At 45.8% G+C, this 20,686-nt stretch overlaps 1 protein-coding gene across 2 annotated transcripts in view; it reads left to right on the forward strand.

The window, feature by feature from the left end:
- The window catches only part of NAMPT (nicotinamide phosphoribosyltransferase), a 189,644-nt gene that overhangs the window by 55,069 nt on the left and 113,889 nt on the right, over window positions 1–20,686 (forward strand). For both annotated transcript variants that reach the window (XM_069229847.1, XM_069229848.1), the window contains 2 exons: window positions 4,701–4,857; window positions 13,742–13,845. In XM_069229847.1, coding sequence (XP_069085948.1) covers window positions 4,701–4,857; window positions 13,742–13,845 — 261 coding nt within the window. The remainder of the gene's footprint in view (window positions 1–4,700; window positions 4,858–13,741; window positions 13,846–20,686) is intronic.

A 20,686-nucleotide genomic window follows, 5' to 3' on the forward strand; every position in this document is an offset into this window, starting at 1 on the left:
TTTTGGTTCATTCAAAGCTCTATTGTAACTGAGCCTTTGGAAGTTTCGAAAAATTGCCCATATTGTCCTTTGAAAAGTATGTTTATTTGCATCACCATGTGCAAGGAAGTGGAGATCATGAGATTTAAAGAGATTCTGAGACTTTTACTGGAGATGTTAATTAAATAGGTACCTGGGGGGGGGGGAGGGACCTTGTGAGGATCTCCACATGTGAGAACTTTCACAGTTGGGGAAATGAACGAATATGTATGCCACTGATGGGATGTGAAGGTTGTGCATATTGTAGTGTACAATATCAAAGGGGTATGAGAAATTGGTGAAGATAAACATTCTGCTTGAGCACAGGTCTGCTGCATCTAGCAAGTTGGTTTTGTGTCTCAGATTTTATTCACTCTAAAGTGTGTTCTAGCGTTGTAAAGTGAACCCCCTTTTTTTTTTTTTCTTTTTTTTTCTTCCCCCTCTGGGATGTTATTATTCCAGGGGGCCAGCAGTGTGCTGGTAATTGTAACTTGATCGAACAGGGTTTTCTCTGAAGGCGGTTGATCTGTAAGTGTGTTAGGTTGTTGAGACTTCATTATATTGTAGGGAGCTGTTAAAAGAAGCAGTTACTGGAATGGGCTGGCTCGTCCTGTGTACTTTTTTCCCACCTCTTTGTAGAGGCCTTCGGGGGTCAGTCTCTTGCCAGGGAAGCATTCCCTGTGGACTTCTTTGGTGAAGGCTAAGACATTTGGGTGGTGAACCGGTGTAAGAGATCCTGCATTAATGAGATTGCTATAGGGGGTCACTGTTTTTTTTTTTCTTCCATCTTTGAGGGATTGACACATGGGTCCTGTGGCTTTAGGAACTGTTCCGGGGAAGTCATCAATTTTTTTTTTAAAGACTAGCTTGTGGAATGTGGTCCTTGTGTGTCTGGGAAAGAATGGTGTGAAAAGGGTGTGCAGCACACATGTCCAAAGGATGTCATTGACAGATTTTCCAGATATTTGTAAACTATAGTGTAAGATTACACAGGTAATAAGTGCAACTCTGTCAGGGTGAACCCTCGAAGTTACTAAATTAGCCTGCGCTAAATCAACCCCATCATAGCTCTGGCACAAAGCTGACAGGCGTAACTTGGGGAAATGTGTAAAGTATTTATGCAGTACCAAAACAGTAATAAAGTCAAAATACAAAACAATAAAAATCCAAAACAAATTAAAAGAATAGAGTAAATTTAAATTAACAAACTGATACCAAAATGACAAAAATCCATTAAGGGAAACCAGAGATATGAATGTTTTAAGTAGAAATAGCTCCACAAAGCACCGGTGATAATCAGTGATCACAGTAGACAGGGACTTGGACAGTTTGACGCAGATCACAATGGAGCATGGGTCGGACACACCAACCAAGTTTGTACTGATCAAAGATTTTATCTTCTAACTAGGTCCTTTAATTCCCAGTGCACCAGAGGAATACACTTCTAACGCCCCCCAAAACCTCATGGAGGCATTTGGAGACTCACATGGTGTCAGGCAGAGGCCAACAACAGGGTAGAGTCCAGGTCCTATTGCCACTGGTGAGTTGATGGTTGCAGGAAAGAACTCTTGTAGTGTGTTTCATCCCTGTTGTTTGAACAGGTCAGCCTTATGAGCCTTGAGGCCACTTATTTGTCCTGGGTGAAGGGTAGAGAAGGTCCAGTCCTTCAGGGCTCCTCGCGGGTAATAAACAGGTCCAGTTCTCCTCTGGTCTTTTTCAGGTCCAGAAAGTGTTCTGACTGTGCCACATTTATGCCTGGCAGTTGCGAGTGGGTACGGATGACACCTTGCCTCGCCCTGACTAATGGGGTACAGGTTCCCAGGGCACTTTGGACATTTCAAAGATGGCAGAAGTCTTCTACCATGCTAAACCTGGGTTTTGAGAGCAGGGAGGGTGTCTGGGAAGTGTACTATTGCAGGGGTTCCCAACCTGTGGTCCAAGGACCTCTGGGGGGGTCCGCTAAGCCTCCTCAAGGGGTCCATAACTGCTTCGAAAATTAACTAAAATTGACAGATGATAAAGTGTATTTAAATAAAGTGGCTAAATGTACTACTGGAAATTTTAAAATGTATTATAAACGTCAAGGAATTTGCAATTGGAGGCTAAAAATGAAATTGGTATCCTCAGATTGATTCGAGGGAGCAGTGCAGGTACATCAAACAGAATATAGTATGGATGATGTGTAGCTTCAATTGAATTTAGGAAAACGCCAACCTTCCTTGTCAAATTAACATTTTCATTTTTTAGTTAATTTTTATGCAAATTAAATAAAATGTGTTACCATTTGTGTAGATGTTTGATAGAATGTTTGTTTCTGTATTTTGTATGTATTGTTTTGCTGTTCAGATCATCAACCATGTTTAGGCCTGGGTCCCCGGCTTCCAGTTATGACTCAGTGGGGGCATCCCTCAATTCCAATAATGATTCAGTGGGTGTTCACGGGTTCTAGTAATGATCTAGTGGGGGCCCACAGTCAAAAGGTTGGGAACCAGTGTGCTACGGTAATCCTAGTGACTTCCCACATCCATCGCTACAGCAGCCACTGTACCCACAATAAAACCAGACAGAAGTCTGATAGGACAAAAGTAGGATTTTATATCAAACAGATAGAGGATATCCACGAATTGCCTTGCCATTGTGTTCTCTCCCTTTCAAGTGTTACAAGTGGCTCATAAGACCTCTCAAGCCGGATTTCACATTGCGCTGTCAAAAGTAGGCCCAAAGCCCCACCTTCAACACCTTCAACATACTGCTGAGCTCAGAGCAGTTCTATCTGCCCATTCAGGGCAGCTTATCACTTGCTCCTGCGATGCATTTCATACCTTCTTCACACATATTCAAAGTCTAATCTCAGGCTGGTGCTAGTTAGCTTTCTGACATTTCAAGCAGGTTCAGGGTAACTTTCTAGAAGTTACCTTTCTTTACTATTTTTGAAAAATCTTACTTCACTATTGAATTGGAGTTTTAATGACTATTAAAATAGCTGTTTAATTATTTCTCTAGCTAGTCATATTCCTGAGATACAGTATTTGGATTTTTATCAGTTCTCTGGTTTTCGACACGATGGAAAAATAGCTTTTGTGTTCTAGTCTCTGTAAGGACATGTTAACATTAAATTTCCACTTGTCCTACTTTTATATATCATGTACCCTGCTTTGTGGGCCTCAAGGACTTACAGAGGGATGACATTAATGTTTTAAAAAGAGGTTTATTTAAAAGGGTGTATTTTGACATGCCAAATTTCAGTTTTTACACGGTTGCAGTCAGGATGTGCTGTTCATGCCTGAAGCCATGTTTGCCATGTTTGCAGTGCCAGCGTAGTGGATGGCACAATAAACGTAGCAGTCCACTAGCGGCATTTAACTTCCAAGCCTTGGGTACGCTTTGTACCATGAAGTAGGGACTTGTAAGCAAGTTCCATATATCACTTAGGAATATGTCAATTCAACCATGTTTAATGGGGGAACACAAGCATTTTACCGCTGGTTATAGTTCCAAAGGTAGCAAAAATATAGGTCTAGCAAAAGATTAACAATCTGGGAAGACCATGCAGAAAATGCAAAGTTCTTACCTGTGCAGATGTAGCAAAGGGTTTTACCCATTTTGTGTCTATGGGAAAATGTGTTTGTACATATGGCCCTAAGTGTTTATTATAGTGTTTATTTTGTAATTGACAATATAAAATTTGCAGGATGGACTGGTAGAGATAGCCCATTTTGTAGGAGTTGGCAGAAATTGCGCCAATGGGGGAAAAAGTATAGTATCCCGAAACGCTTAACATTTATTTCCAGCAGTGTCTGGTTGCAACGGCAGCCTTATGCCGGCGAATGTGTCGTTGGAAAAGCCGACAGAAACAATGTTCCTACCTGGTTTAAAATGTCTTACCAGACTGCCGGTAATATCATGCATGTGTATCAACTACAATATGTTTCACCCGCTAATTCTACACCACGGCCAGAGTAACTGTTGAGCGCAGAAAATCTGCAGGCAAATACAACTCTTTACTTACGTCATGAAAAGTCATTGTTGGTCATCTTTTAAGTGGAATTTCGTTGTGGAACTTGAAAGTCCAGTACTGACAAACAGTTAAAGCTAATGACATGTAAAGCAAGTGAAGAAAATGCACCCGGTAACCCGGACCCACTGAAAGCATGTGCTCAAAGTCCTTTCTGCGATCTTTGAAGCCAGGCTGCCGGCCCTTATTTTCTACACATCCATTAATTGTAGTCTATACGTTTTAGGAATTTTATCTCATTTGGTTAAGTACGTCAATCTAATAAGAAGAACAAAAAAAGCATACTGTGTATCTGCGGCACGCAACCCCGATGTTGCACCTACCATAAATGAATCCTATTTTCTATCGATTCCTGGCATTTCAAGAATGTTGCTAAACGCCCGTACGCACCACTGAAATTTCGATGCGGCCCACAAGCCGGTCCGCCAAACATTGCCTTCTACAACTCTGCAAGTAAAACCGAATGAGAGGGTGGCGGGTTTATGTCTCGCTTAATCCCAGAGGAATGAGGGCAAACCAACAAACCTTGCGTTTTGCTTAGAACGTTTATTTTTCAGGCTGTAGTGGGTTCACCGAGTCGGAATAATGTCACTTTGCACCCCCGTCTGATTCTATTTTTTCTTGTTATTCAGCCTAGTTTTTACGTTGTTTTTCTCTCTTCACGTAGGTTACCCACTACAGACAGTATCCTCCCAATACAACCAAAGTGTACTCCTACTTTGAGTGCCGAGAAAAGAAGACTGAAAACGCCAAGATAAAAAAAGTGAAGTATGAGGAAACAGTCTTCTACGGCTTGCAGTATATCCTTAAAAAGTACTTAAAAGGTATTCACTATGAGTGCATAGGAAAGTTTGGTTTTGAATTGTGAAAGCCATGCACGTTGTTTTCGTCCACGATGTCATGAATTTTATATTTTTTAGATGGAGATGGGAAATATATTTCATGTGGGAGCGCGCTGTTTTCACCTTTTAACAACCTGTTTATACTACATATAGCTTTGCATGTGGCGACTGCAGTTGTGACTGCATGTTTATTGTTATAGAAGTCTTTCCTTATCCTCACAATGGTTTCTTTTTAGAGCAAGCCTAAAGATCATAGCAGCTGTCTCCCCAGCCTTATGTTTTGCAAAAAGTTTATAATATAACCAAATGTATATGTATGTACACTGAAGGACTTTTGGTGTTCTCCATTCATCCAATAAAGTGTCATTCACATTTTTTGCTTCCACCCACCATAGTATATGTAGACTTCAACCATTGTACCTCTTCACTGTGAGTAAATTTTTCACGTGCGCATGTGCAGAGCCTCCTAAAAAATAGGCCACTTAACTGCCAGGACCAACAGGCCAATCTCTGATTTACTTGCATTAAAAAAAAAAAAAATCTGAGAGGTGTGTTTTTTTTTTTTTTTTCTTTGGGTTACACATGCTTGACACCTTTAGAAGGCACACTTTTACATTGTATTTCTTTCAGTGTTTATTGCATATGCTTGCTAAAAAAGAAACCAAGTCCTCGCAGGCTTGCCACTGCCATCCTTATTGGCTTTGAAAATGACTGTTTTGTTTTTGAAGTTTATAGTATACGCACAGTAGTGGAACAGAATTGCAAATCACTGTATGCATCAGAGAAGGGCTGTAAAGTGGGAAACAGTAATACAAAAAGAAGAGCAGTAATTTGCAAAATCATGAATCTATTCACTGTTATTCATAACTTACCCATCTTCTCCATGTTCATCCTCCACCGCCGCATCCACAGCATCTTTCAAGGTACCGATTATCCCTAGCAGCATGATGAAACTGCTGCCCCGTGGACCACTTCGGACTGTACCCCACCCCACCCCTAGCTGTCTCTTCAAATAAGGTTCCATAAATAACATTTGGTTGTATCCACAGTGTGTGAATATCTTTATCTTGACATTGCATGGCATAGCCCATCCAGTCTAAATGGCATGTGTGGTGTAATTTGTTGTGACGAAAATCGTCTGCTTTAATTGGAAAATCTGCTACATCCTGGCCTGTTCGTTCACCCCCCCCAACCTATCTCCATGTTTTTCCTCTAGTAAACTTGATAGCCTGCTGCTGTCAGGTGGTCACTAAACGTGTTTCCCCAACCTAAGTGTGGGTGGCCACACTTCCACCATCTCAGGCTACGAGATGACAGGAGTTGATGTCAGAGGTTATAGTTCATATCAGCCCATCCACCAATAATTGGGGTTCCTTGCACAACTCTGTGCGCAGGAGTGTGTTTATGTCCGTAACTGGATGGTGAAACAAGGGTGTCCATTTGGGACACTGTCATGAGCTGCTCAAGATGGTGGTCTTCTTGTGGGCTAACCTTTCCCCATTCTGAAAATGACAGCCTACATGTCCCTAGTCTGAGAACTCCCCACCCCACTACAATTAAGGTTTTGTTGTCTTATTGAAACAACTTCCTCTTAGTAGTGTTGCAGTGGTGGCCCTAAGTGCAACTGCGTCTAGCGCCATTATACTTTCAACTGTTCTGAACTGTGAATACCTGCACCAGGCTCACCAAACAAACCAATGGCAAAGGGGAAAGCTTAGCTGCTTCTTTGTTCTTTGGTTGGTTCAGGTTTCCTTCCAATCTTCGATAAGTATTGGCCCCTAAAGCCAATAACTTGTAGCCCGTTTGGGCACTGTAAGTACACAAGGTGACATCATGCTAATGCTTGAAGTCCACTCACACCCAGACCTCCTCTGGCGTTTGAATCCCACAGCATGTGTGCTTCATTCCCTTTCAACTAGGAAGAAATGTATGGCCCAGTTCCCTTTGAACATGTTGGCTGGTATAGTTTAACATTTTTGTAGTTTCCATCTAGAAGCATGAGGTAGGCCTTTCTTGAGCTTGTATTAGTTTCGAATAATTGAGCAATTGGCTGGATCTCAACCCATGGTTCCATTAGACATTCAGAATACTGCCCCACGATATGTTCCGTGGGTTGCAAGTGTTCGCTTAGGCATGTTATGACTTTTTATTGTAATTTTGACTCCATGTAAGGGATGGAGAGATGGAGGCAAAGAAAGATGCTGAAATATGTCAGGTATCGCTTGTCATCTCATACAGTGGGAACAAGACAGTCAACACTGCTCTTTTTGGTGCTGATTTATTATTTCTGATGGATACAACTACCTGTGGATTCCTCACCTAATGAATACTCCCCTGGCGCCAGCATTCGACGGAAATCTTCTTCCCAGCTTCTGCACGTTGACGAGGACGTCACATTAGCCCACGCGACGCCGTCTGACGTCATACAGGCAATAGGAGGTCCTCGCCGACGTCAGTTCCCTTTTTTCCGTGCATTCGAAACGGTTATCTTCGAGGGAGCTACTGTTACTTTCATAGTTACAGTGTATTTTCTGCTGCGTGGATTTTCTCTGTGGTAATTATGTCTCAGAGGAAGTCGGGTTTCAAGCCCTGTCGAGAGTGTGGAGGCAAGATGTCTGTTACTGATCCTCACTCCGACTGTTTATGGTGTTTAAGCTCCGACCACGACGTCGCAACATGTGAGTCATGTCAGCACATGAATCCGAAGGCCCTGAACGAACGTGAGGATAAACTATTCATGGCAAAGTCGAAAAGGAAAGAGAAAAAACATCATAAGAAGTCTTCTTCACCAAGGTCTCATCGGCGTCATCGAGACTCCCGGCGCCGTAGGGATTCCCGGCGCCATTCCAGCAAGGAGTCTCGTTCGAGGTCGCCTTCGGCTCGGCGTCGGAAGACTTGGGAGGTCAGTCCCACGGTCACGCCACATCCATCGACGCCGTTGCCATCTCCGGCGTCACCGACTTCGCCTGGTCAGGCTTCTGTGATCGAGGTGATGCAGCCTCAGGTGTTTTCTCCAGCGCCACAGACGTCGAGGCTGGCGTCGGGGTCGCCGTCGATCCAGGCACCCCAATATCCAGCTTTTCCAGCCCCTGGAGCCGATAATACCGCATTTCTGAATGCAATGTATACCATCTTTCAGCAGATGGCTCCAGGAGGTGCTCCGGCTGGTCCTTCGGGGCCGTTGGCTTTTTCCTTGGGTGGTCCTGCGCCTCTACGGCCGGCACCCTTTATGCCCTTTCTCCCTTTAGGGAATGTGGGCTCGGCGCCGGTGGCTGCTCCGGTGGCTCCAGAGGTTTTGGCCCCGGAGATTTCCATCCCGTCGACTTCAGGATTTCGTCCTGTGACCCCGGCGGGTCCATTGGAGACTCCAAGACGTGACTTTCTTCGTCCGGCTCCGACTTCGGCGCCAAAGCTGCCTGTGGCGCTGGACATGGCGTCGGATGGTTCCGGAGATCGGCGCCGATCCTTGACTTCGGCGGAGGCCATGTCGACTCTGCGTATCGAAGAAAGACTGCACTCGAGAAGGCGTGCTCTCCGTCTTTTGGAAGAGCAAGAGTACCAACGAGTCTTGGAGGAAGGAGAGGTTGAGGACTCTGGTGATGGACTTCATGGTCTGGATACAGCCAGTGGGCTGGATACTTCCCCTGAGTGGGACCTATCATCTCCAGGGGAGTATACGGAGGAGGCTGCTACCTTTCACGCTGTGGTAAGAAAGGCAGCTAACTTTCTGGACTTGCCTTTGCCGGTGGCAGAGGCGAAGCAGAATTTGCTGACTGAGGTACTACATCCGGCCTCTGCTGCAGCTGAGCCTCTTTTGCCATTCAATGAGGCTTTGCTTGATCCGGTGTTAGAGGTGTGGAAGAAGCCAGTATCTTCCTCGGCTGTTCATAGGGCTGTGGCCAGGAGATATTGGGCTGCGCCATGTGTCCCTGGCTTTCTGTCTAGACACCCTACGCCGGAGAGCTTGGTGGTGCAAGCCTCCTGTTCCTCTAGGTCAGCGCCTGGATCTTTCCCGACGGTACCAGGGGACAGGGACTCCAAAAAGTTGGATGTGCAATCTAAGAAGATATTTTCGTCTTGCAGTATGGCATTGAAGGCCACCAACGCGAATTGCATTCTGGGGAGATACATCCATGCTCTTATGGACGACATATCATCTTCATATATACGGAGCTTCCCCAGAGACTTTTGAACATTGTCTCGGATGCCCAGGCTGCCGCAACCCAGATTATCCAGTCTGGGTTGGATACGACCGACTCGGTGGCTAGGGCGATGGGCACGGCTGTGGTGGCAAGGAGACAGGCCTGGCTCCGCAACTCAGGGTTCTCTGCGGACGTTTGATGGGGACAAACTGTTTGGGCCCAAGGCGGATTCGGCCCTGGAGAGGTTCAAAGAAAGCAGGGCCACAGCCAAATCATTAGGACTACAAGCCCCTTCTTCTATCTCCTCCAGATTTTTCAGGAGGTTTCGTGGATTTGGACGTGGCTCTTCCTCCTCTTCCTTTCAGGGGAAATTCCAGCAACCCACCTCTTCCCTCCCCTATAGATCATTTAGAGGGAGGGGTAGGGCCCGCACCAGGGGAGCCTCTCAGCAGCACTCTGCCTCTTTCTCGTCCTCTGGAGGGGTGCAGCAGGGAAAGCAGCCTTAGGCTTCCACCATTTCCCACTCACTCCTCTCCTGTAGGGGGAAGGTTACGGCATTTTCTCCACAAGTGGGAGACGATTACATCGGATACTTGGGTTATCAGCATTGTGGGAAAAGGCTACACCCTTCCCTTTCGGGAGTTTCCGCCCCCCATCCCGCCCCGCCCATCTTATTGTTCAGAAGAACACCTCCTGTTGTTAGAACAGGAGGTTCAAATCCTCCTTTCAAAGGGTGCAGTGGAGTTGGTCCCAGAGCAGGAAAGGGGTCGAGGTTGTTACTCAAGGTACTTCCTGATTCCCAAGAAGGATGGTCGGTTGAGACCAATCCTGGATCTGAGGATCTTGAATTGGTTCCTCAAACAGGAAAAGTTCAAGATGCTGACCCTAGCTCAGGTGCTTTTGGCGTTGAACAAGGGAGATTGGATGGTGTCTGTCGACTTGCAGGATGCTTATTTTCATATCCCGATACTCAAGTCGCACAGGAAGTATCTCCGGTTTGTGGTAGGGTAGCAGCACTATCAGTTTGCGGTCCTCCTGTTTGGTCTTACTTCAGCACCTCGAGTCTTCACAAAGGTGATGTCGGTGGTTGCGGCAGAGCTCAGAAGGAAGGGGATAGCAGTATTCCCTTACTTGGACGACTGGTTGATCAAAGCCAAGTCCCCAGAGCTTGTATCGCTTCATCTGCAGTCAACAACCCAGTTGTTGTTCGACCTGGGCTTTTCGGTGAACGTGCCCAAATCTCACCTGGAGCCCTCTCAGCGCCTCCTGTTCATAGGGGCAGTACTGGACACAACATTGAATCGAGCCTTTCCTCCGCCTCAGCGGATTCAAGATATTCAGGAGTTGGTTCCAATGTTTCGAAATGGAGCGGTAGTTCCAGTCCTCAAGGTCCTTCGTCTGCTCGGTCTGTTTGCCTCCTGCATACTATTGGTCACGCATGCTCGCTGGCACATGAGGGCTCTTCAGTGGTGCCTCCGAAGGCAGTGGTCTCAACACAAAGGAGATCTCGAAGGTGTTGTCAGGATCTCCAGAGATGCTGCTGTGGACTTGAAGTGGTGGATTGCGGGCAACAATCTTTCACATGGAAAGCCGTTCGCGCAGTCACCACCAGTGACCACGGTTATAACGGATGCTTCCACTCTAGGGTGGGGAGCTCATCTGGGGGATCTGGAGATCAAAGGGCTTTGGTCTCCAGAGGAACAGATTTTTCATATCAATCTGTTGGATTTGCGGGCTGTACGTCTGGCTCTCAAGGCCTTCCTCCCTTCCCTTCGTGGTCAGTCGGTACAGGTCCTGACGGACAATACTACCGCGATGTGGTACATAAACAAACAGGGAGGAGTAGGGTCGTACCTTCTCTGAAGAGAAGCTCTTCGACTATGGTCCTGGGCAAAGGACCATCAGATTTGCTTGGTAGCAAATCATCTGGCCAGGGTCTTGAATGTACGTGCGGACAGTCTCAGTCGCCATTTCTCGGCCGACCACGAGTGGCGTCTCCATCCAGATCAAGTCCGTTTAATCTTCCAGATGTGGGGTTTTCCTCGGATAGATCTGTTTGCCACTCGGGAGAACGCGCACTGTCCGTTTTTCTGCAGCCTCCAGTATCCGGTGCAGGGAGCGTTGGGGACGCGTTTCAGATAACCTGGTGCGACCACTTGCTTTACGCGTTTCCCCCCATACCCTGGATTCCTTGAGTATTGAGGAAAATTCGCCAAGACCGGGCTCAAGTCATCTTAATAGCTCCGGATTGGCCAAGGAGGGTGTGGTATTCCGACCTTCTCCAACTCTCGCTGTGCCCTCCGCTCCGTCTCCCTCTCAGGGCAGACCTCCTCTCGCAGTCGCAGGGGCAGGTTTTACACCCCAACCTCCAGAGTCTGCACCTACATGCCTGGAGATTGAACGGGGCAACCTGAGTTCCTTCTCTCTCCCGCCTGATGTAGTGGATGTTATATTAGCGGCCAGGCGACACTCCACTAAATCTATCTACGCTAATAGGTGGTCTAAATTTGTTATGTGGTGTGGAGAGAGACAGATTGATCCCTTACATGCTTATCTGTCAGATGTTTTGTCTTTTGCTTTGTCACTAGCGCAAGAAGGTTGTGCAGTGGCTACTATTAAAGGTTATTTGTCTGTCTTGTCAGCCTTCATTTGTCTTCCAGACCAACCTTCGTTATTGAAATCCCCTATTGTTCTTCGATTCTTGAAAGGTCTTCTAAATAAATATCCTCCAAAACCATTCGTTGTGCCTAAATGGGATTTGTCCTTGGTCCTGACTTTCCTTATGGGGTCCCCTTTCGAGCCTATGCATTCTTGTCCATTAAGGTACTTAGTTATTAAAACAGTCTTCCTGGTGGCTATAACATCTGCAAGGAGAGTGAGTGAGTTGCAGGCCTTATCGGTAAAACCTCCTTATATAGCTTTTTATGGGGATAAGGTGGTGTTGAGGACCAAGGTTGATTTCCTCCCGAAGGTTGTTTCACCCTTCCATTTGGCCCAGACAATTACTTTGTCCACGTTCTATCCTCCGCCTCATCCTTCGAAGGAGGAAGAGAGACTGCATCGATTGGACCCAAAGAGGGCGTTGAGTTTCAACATTGATAGAACGAAGGATTTCAGGCTGGAGGACCAGCTGTTCATCGGATACGTGGGCAAGAGGAGAGGAAAGGCAGTCCACAAGAGAACACTCTCCAGGTGGGTTGTTCTTTGCATTAAAATGTGTTACTCTTTAGCAAAGAAGGATCCTCCTGATGGTATTAGAGCTCATTCCACCAGAACTAAATCGGCCACTTCAGCCTTGGCCAGAGGTGTTCCTGTGGTCGACATCTGCAAGGCCGCAACTTGGTCGTCCCTTCACACTTTTGCGAAGCATTACTGCTTGGACTCTGAGGTCAGAAGGGACGGCCATTTTGCACGGTCAGTGCTGCAGGATTTCTTGGTTTGACCATACAGGCACCCACCACCGGGCGTGGTACTGCTTTGGGACTCTATTCATTAGGTGAGGAATCCACAGGTAGTTGTATCCATCAGAAGAACGAGTTACTTACCTTCGGTAACGACTTTTCTGGTGGATACATTAGCTACCTGTGGATTCCTCACGGTCCCACCCGCCTCCCCGTTGCCTTTTTGGTCTCACCAAGTAATCCTTGAGTGTGCTCCTCTTGGTCTTTGGGGCTGTAATAGATTTTGTATATATGGATACTTGTTCATGTACATATATATTTCCTTGCGTATATACATATTTGATTTATATGAATGTTTTGTTTTGGAAAGAAACAAGAGATCTATTAAATCTATGGCCTTTTCATTGAAATGTTGTGTATTTTACAATGTTGTCAGATGTTGCTTTGATCTCTCATTGCATAGGGATATTGTTCTCATGCACGTAAAAAATGTTGGTACTGACGTCGGCACGTCGGCGAGGACCTCTTATTGCCTGTATGACGTCAGACGGCGTCGCGTGGGCTAATGTGACGTCCTCATCAACGTGCAGAAGCTGGGAAGAAGATTTCCGTCGAATGCTGGCGCCATAGGAGTATTCATTAGGTGAGGAATCCACAGGTAGCTAATGTATCCACCAGAAAAGTCGTTACCGAAGGTAAGTAACTCGTTCGTTTGCTCCCACTTTCTGTAATAGCGCAGAGCTTAAAACAATGGACACTCTATCCTGTGGTAGCCCCACTGGCTTCTAAGTGTTGCTCACGTTCCTGACATTTTGTGTTCTCTGAACCAGTTTGGAAGTTGCTTTCGCAATTTTCAGATAAGTGATAAACCCCCACAACTTAAAATATGCCATTGTCACTGAGATGCCACATATCTTGCTTTCCTTAGAACACAGTCTGCCCTACTGCCCGAGTTCAAGGCATTTAAAAGTATGGCTGCAGTTGGGGCACTCATTATCCTGGGGTTTACTTGGAAGAACCCGGAGTCTCCAAAGCGTTCCGAGTCCAAGCAGATTCCTCAATGACCTGTATCCACTTCCACAAACCAGAGAGTGCAATCAAAAGCCCTAAATTCTTAATTGAGCCACAGTGTGAACAGACACCCTCTAAAAACCTCCTTGAGCCACGATGGATTCAAACAGACCCCATGACTTTTTTTAGTGTGCACTCATGTATCATAATCTACAAACCCAATGTGAACCGCATACTGTGAATACTGACCCAATTTGTGCCGTATCGTTTCAGAAGCACATTGGCTTAACTGGATCCTTCTTTTTATTTCAGGTAGGGTGGTGACTAAGGAGAAGATTCAAGAGGCCAAAGAGGTGTACAAAGAGCACTTCCAGCATGACGTATTTAATGAAAAGGGATGGAATTATATCCTTGAGGTATAGCACCCACTCTGGCTGTGATTTAACGTTTGTGCTACCCACAAGTTCCACTGTACTGTCTGCTCAGCGGCAATGTTATTGCGCTAATGTATTTTGAGGCCTGTGTAAGTTACACTAAAAGGAAGCCGATTTAAACAAACCCACAAAATACCTTTGCCTGAAAGGAGGATTGAGTTGTGTTTTCAAGGTACAGGCCTTTCCTCTTTTGCGGTATCAGTTATTCAGTACTCTCTTCGTAGTGATGTCTACTCCACAGATTGGGTACTGTCAGCTCTTTGAACCTCTGAGGATTGGGTATACTCATTGAAGAATCACTTACTCAAGGTCACAGTATTAATTGTTTAGTTGATCTGCAACTACAGATCAGCTCATTTTAATCTGACATAGGGACTGGACAATGCATTGAATGTAATTGGAGAGGGGGGAAACCTTAAATCGCACATAAACAAAGTGGATACCAAGTATTTACATTAACTCTTCTGTTTAAAAAAGGTAATTGATGCAGATTGGTCGTACACTTAGGGCCTCATTATGACCCTGGCGGGCGGCGTAGGCCGCCCGCCAGGATGCCGCCCTCCAAAATACCGCGCCGCGGTCAAAAGACCGCGGCGGGTATTACGAGTTTTCCCCTGGGCTGGCGGGCGGTTGCTGAAAAACGGCCCGCCAGCCCAGGGGAAAACGACCTTCCCACGAGGATGCCGGCTCGTAATCGAGCCGGCGGAGTGGGAAGGTGCGACGGGTGCAGTGGCACCCGTCGCGTATTTCAGTGTCTGCAAGGCAGACACTGAAATACTTTGCGGGGCCCTCTTACGGGGGCCCCTGCCGTGCCCATGCCACTGGCATGGGCACGGCAGGGGCCCCCAGGGGCCCCGCGACCCCCCCTACCGCCATCCTGTTCATGGCGGCTTTCCCGCAATGAACAGGATGGCGGTAGGGGGGGGTCAGAATCCTCATGGCTGCGGAGCGCGCTCCGCAGCCATGGAGGATTCAAACGAGCAGCGGAAAGTCAGCGGGAGACCGCTGACTTTCCGCTTCTGACCGCGGCTGAACCGCCGCGGTCAGAATGCTCGTTGGAGCACCGCCAGCCTGTTGGCGGTGCTCCCGTGGTCGGTGGCCCTGGCGGCCACCGGCCGCCAGGGTCAGAATGACCCTCTTAGTGTTTTTTTTTTTTTTTTATGCACTAGACGCATCGGAGCCACCATAGAGTGCAATTATAACTCTTTACTAGGAGAGTTGAAAAATAACCTTCATCTTTAAATCGGCATAACAGGGTCACTTTCTTATAGGCTTAGAAAGGTGTATACAGCGATTCTGTGCCAGGAGCAGATAAATATGATTTGCACAAACTCTGCAGTTCACACAACTTTTACTGTTTCCCATAACATGTATTCTACTAGTTTTACCAAGATGGACACAAACAAAACTTAGCAATTTCTTGGGACAACCACACAACTTTGTCACACCGGTAGCAGCTGATATAACCAAGACATTTGAAAAACTCCCAAGGAAGGCTCTTAAAATCCAAATATTAAATCTTTTATTGCTTGAGCAGGTGCAATCCAGTTACCTGTGTTTACACAACCGGCAAATTGAGAGGCAGTTGTGTAAAATCAGCAGAGGATAAAGTTTGATTGTGTCTCAAATTTAGATAGGTCTAGTCTCGTTCTGTTAATTGGAAGTTTGTATATGGTGCAATGTTAGGCATGTCACTGTTAGATAATGCACGGGGGAAGGCTGACTACATCTGTTTTCTATCCTTTGAGGCAATCAAGGTGAGGGTTGCAGAGGTTTTTGCACAATAGTGGTAAATTGTGCTTACCATTTTTTGTAATCTGAATGATATTTTGGTGCGTAAAGGGCACACTGCTGGCATTTGCTCACATGACCATCAAAACTTTGATTATCAGCATGATCAATGCTACCTTTCGCCTTCCATGGCCATTTAAATTGGGAACTAGTAACACCTGGTATTTGTCGGACTTAGAAATTGGCATATTCCCGAATAATTTCCCTTTTTCGAAATGCAAAATCATGGAGACAGTCAGCTCAAGTGCAGGAGTCCTGAACCTCTCATACTACACCTAGGGCAGGTTTTGGGGATGTGAAATGATAGGATCACTGTAATGGAATTTGAGGTAGGTCTGATGAAGGAATTTAAATGCAGTAGTAGCATGATTTACAGACATATTTTTGGTCATTTAAACACATATTAGCCCACTGAGAACCTGTAAGTGCATGCAATCACGGGACCTCCCAAGAATGCTAGTAATTTAGACCTTTTGTAGAGAAAAAAAGTCAACAAAATAGCATATTTTCCACGAGACCTTTCTAGTTGTCAGAGGTAAGTCTAGCACACCAGTTTGGAGTCTTTCAGTGCCTTGCAAAGCTGTGTAGCTCCCTTAATGAGAATTCTCATAAACAATAATAATAAAACACTCCATCTAGTCAAGCATCAGGAAAACCCAATAATATACAATTCTCCTATTGCTTTTATCCCCCAGCTTTGACCAAACTTGGTACTGTTAGGCCCCCTTTCCTTCTTGTACCAGCAGACACACCTAACTCACTCTAGTAGAAAATACCACCCCGATTAGACGTGTAATAGCTTACTATACGGTAAAAATAAAATACCACCGAGGAATAATAACTGGAAAATTCTGTAAGATGTAGAACAGCTTAAGTAGTACCATGAGCTTTGTGAGGGAATTGCGACCTACGTAGACTGTTAGCCTTTTCCACACAGCAATGTTTGCTTCAAACTCAGCCAGTATGGCTACGTAGTTTTATTCATACATTGAAATTGCATCAGTAGTAACTGTCACTTGTACTTAGCTTAAGGGCGTCGTGCACCAATGTAGTGGGGACTCAACCAGCACCAGTTGGGTGGCAGGCACTAGGGGCTTCAGCTCAGATTGTTTTCACTTAGTTCATAGCCAAGAGTGTATGCTAAATTAGCAAAAATCAGAAATGGTAGGAGCCAAGGCAACCTGGGGATAGTTAACCTTAGGCAGAATATTCTCAGCTAAAAGGTTGATATTTTTTGTGTTTTTTGTTTTGTTTTTGTTTTTAAGTTCGGCACTTGTATGAAAGACGCCAGTGACTCATAGGCCATTGCAAAAGGCAGAGCTGAGATCTGACCTAGCTAGGTGGTATTTCTACTTGGATGAATGTCCTCCGCAAGTACTATTAACAAATCTTAGCACTGAGAGCAGCGTAACCCGATCCTAATCATAAAGATAAAGGGCCACTCGACTAAGGCAAATACCTTCACGTTATCCAGAGCTGTCACTACTTTTGGGACTTGCAGATCCACGTTTTGAAGGATTGTAGAGTAGAGGCTTATCAAATTTTTCCTTGTAGTTCTGATCTGTATGAAAATTGATTGATCTGGAAGGACCAAAAAGGTCTATATTAGAAGCATCTACATTCTAACCACTTGGCTAGTATCTTAGCCTTGATGAAAGAAAGCAGCCTGTGTGAAGAGAACGCTGCGGCAGGATTACCCGATTTTAATAACTCTGTAATGAGTGCAGCTCTGGTGGAGGACATCAGCAGTCTAGTGAAGAATGCCTTCTAATATGCCTTGTGAGATATGATCTGAGCAGCATACTCTAAAGCACTGTCTTAGTACCTGCATATGAATTTTCAAATCGCTTAAGCATATTCCCCAGCCTGCTCGTAGTACTTCAAATAGTTTTGAGAATCCCACGTTCCATAGAGATGCATAGTGGCAGCTAAACCTTTAATGTCTGCCAAAGCCTACATGCACACTCTACGAAACCATTGTTTGATTTAGAAAACGGACTCTACTTCTATTCTCGGGAGATGTTCAAATACAGTGCCTCTCGATGTAAACCCCACATTCTAGAGGCTGGGCCGGGAGTGGAAAGAGCCAGTTTGGCTCCTACCAGAGAGTGGTGAGATAACGTCCTGGAAAGAATAACACCGTTTGACAGCTGTCTCGTTAGCTGCAAACCCATAAGAATCGAGAACAATATATTCTCCCTAGCACTGGCCTTACTTTCAAATATTGTCCTCATTCTAGGCAGCCAGTCCATAAAAAATGCAGGTTCATTTTTGAGGCGGCAGAGCTGATAACTTCTTCAAAGAGACAGTTTTCAAAACTGAGAGGAGCACTCGGTTCTTGCCCATTTTAAAGACAGTGCTCCAGTACTCGTACGAGAACTTAAAACGTAATGTAAGTTAGGGTAGGTATGCCACAAGTAGAGAGTAAATTCAAGCCTCTTCCTCAAGACCTATTGTTCTTTCAGGTCTTATGCCACCAAACTCTCCAGTGGTGTGCACAGCTTGGAAACGGTGCATGGGGAGCACAACTTCTTGACAAAAAAAGTAAGACTGTCAATGCTGCAAGAGATGGAGATGTGCTGGGTGTGGCAGTGCAGTGGCAAATTGCTAGTTCCGTGGCCCTATTGGCATGCTATGATAGTCACTAGTGGGAAGAGCAAGAAGAAATCTTGCAACATCTCCCTGATCCGCACAGGAGGATGGCAGAAGAGAGCACGCAGGACTGTAAGATCATCTGTCTTAGCAGCATTAGGCGCTCCTTGGACTCGGCAGACTCTGCCTCCAGGCAGATCGACCAGTAGCCTCCTGTGTCGCCATGCTGACTCAGGGTTTCTGGCTTCTGACCAGAGGCTCAGACGCATCCCATAGACTTTCTCCATGACAGCCAGCCCCTGTTCAGAACTCGTTTTGGTTGAAACGTTGAAGATGTTTAAAAAATAAGGTTAAAGTAATAGGTGGCTCTAAACATAAACAACAAATCGGTGTTTCAGTGGACACAACCCCACCTGGCACCCAAAGGCAAGTGCTGCACTCCAAGGCAATTTTTCCAACCACAACCGTCCTTTCATGAAAGGCATCAGCAGTTCAAGCGGGGACAACACTTGTGAGGGGCTTTCCTTGCCCCCAAAACAATGATCTCTTCAACCACTCAAAACCTATCGTGGAAGACTCGATGTATCTCCATCAGTGGGTGCTCTCTCCAGTTTCTAGTCCCACTTCTGCAAAAGCAAGGGCCTGCACAACCACTTGCTAGAAACAGTGCTCACTGTCCCCTTCTCAAAGGCATAATAGAAATAGTGCCAGAACACCAGTGTGGACAATAGTTGTACGTCTTGTACTTGACGAAACCCTGTACACACGATATTGGATCTGAAAGCGCTGAACTACGGTGTCACATCCAGTGACTACAGAATGGCAATGAATTCCTGAGTCATTCCTTTTCTGACACTGTGGGCTAAATGGTGATACTCAAACTCTCCCTATATCGGGCTCATCACTTGCGCCTGAGGTTCTTTACCATTATAAGGACCTTAACTTTCAGTGTCACTACAGCACTGCAAGCGTTTACAAAATGCCTAGTGGTTGTGACCTATCTGGGTGACTTGCTTTCATAGGGGATGAATCACAAGCAATGCCTCACCCACACTTATCAGATGATACTACTAATTCTACTGCGCTTTGCAATCAGTATCGACAAGTCCTGCCTCCGTCCCCCATCAGAGCCTTGCATTTGCAGTGGCTGAGAAAGTGTACCCCACAGGCAAGAGTGATGGCATTTCAGATTCTTGTTTACCAGATGTTACGTCCTGTACCAGTGGGAAGAAGCAAGGCTGTTGGAAATGATGGTGTCCTGTATTGCCCTAATTGCAAATACAGGGTGATGCATGCTTCCTGTACAAGAGCGTCTGGCCAGACAATAGTCACAAGCGACTGTTTATAGGAAGATTCTGTTTTGTTGGAGCCTTAAGTTTCACACAGACTACAATGGCACTATAAGGATAGCATATTACTGGATAGATTGTTTCTCTACTCCCAGCCGCAGGTGACCCTTGGCACAGACTCATCCCTCACATGTTTTGGAGCTGACATCGTGACCTTACCTTTCATGGTCAACAATCCCCGTAGGAGCGTCTCTTCCACATCAATGTGCTGGCGCTAATGGCGGTACAGTTAGCACTTTGAGCATTTCTTAAGTGATCCTAGTAAGAACATACAATATGACCACCGTGTATTACATGCAAAAATAGGAGTATACACGTTCTCCAAATTGTCCAGACTGACCCAAGCAGTGTGGCATTGGGCCACAATCATTAAATACAACAGTTGGTGTAGCAGCTCCCGGGGGTGAGTAATAACTTTGCTGATCTCCTCACCTGACAATACCAAGAAAGTTATGAATGGGGTGGCAACTCTTAAGTTCTCAACCACCAGTACCACATTTGGTGGACCTTAACACAGGATCTGTTCTCTGGGCACAACAACTCAAAATGCCTTAACTTCACCTCCCAGTTTCCACTCCCTTGGTCCATGTGCAGTGCCCTATCAATAAGTGCCACAGGGAATTGCATGGGCTTTACCTCCGTACCACTGATTCCTTTGTTTGGACATCTCTAATTGGAGAGAGTACTCATTCACCCACCACCATTTTCCTCATTTAGTGACTTTGCAATAAGGTTAGGTTCGATGGCATCTGTCGCTGTAGATACGCATGTTTTGCATAGCTCGCCATCTGGTGTTGGGCTGGAGTGTTACAAGTTGTTTTTCTTCGAAGAAGTCTTTCGAGTCACGGGACCGAGTGACTCCTCCTTTTGTCTCCATTGCGCATGGGCGTCGACTCCATCTTCGATTGTTTTTTTTCCGCCATCGGGTTCGGACGTGTTCCTGTCGCTCCGAGTTTCGGAACGGAAAGATAGCTAATTTCTGAAGATTTTCGTCGGTATTGTTGCGTTCGGGATCGGCGTAGTTAGATTCAACACCGCGTCTAAGATCGAAGAGCTCCGGTGCCCTTCGGGGTAATTTTTTCGATCCCCCG

The sequence above is a fragment of the Pleurodeles waltl genome, chromosome 4_1 (assembly GCF_031143425.1).
Source record: "Pleurodeles waltl isolate 20211129_DDA chromosome 4_1, aPleWal1.hap1.20221129, whole genome shotgun sequence".
Lineage (NCBI taxonomy): Eukaryota > Metazoa > Chordata > Amphibia > Caudata > Salamandridae > Pleurodeles > Pleurodeles waltl.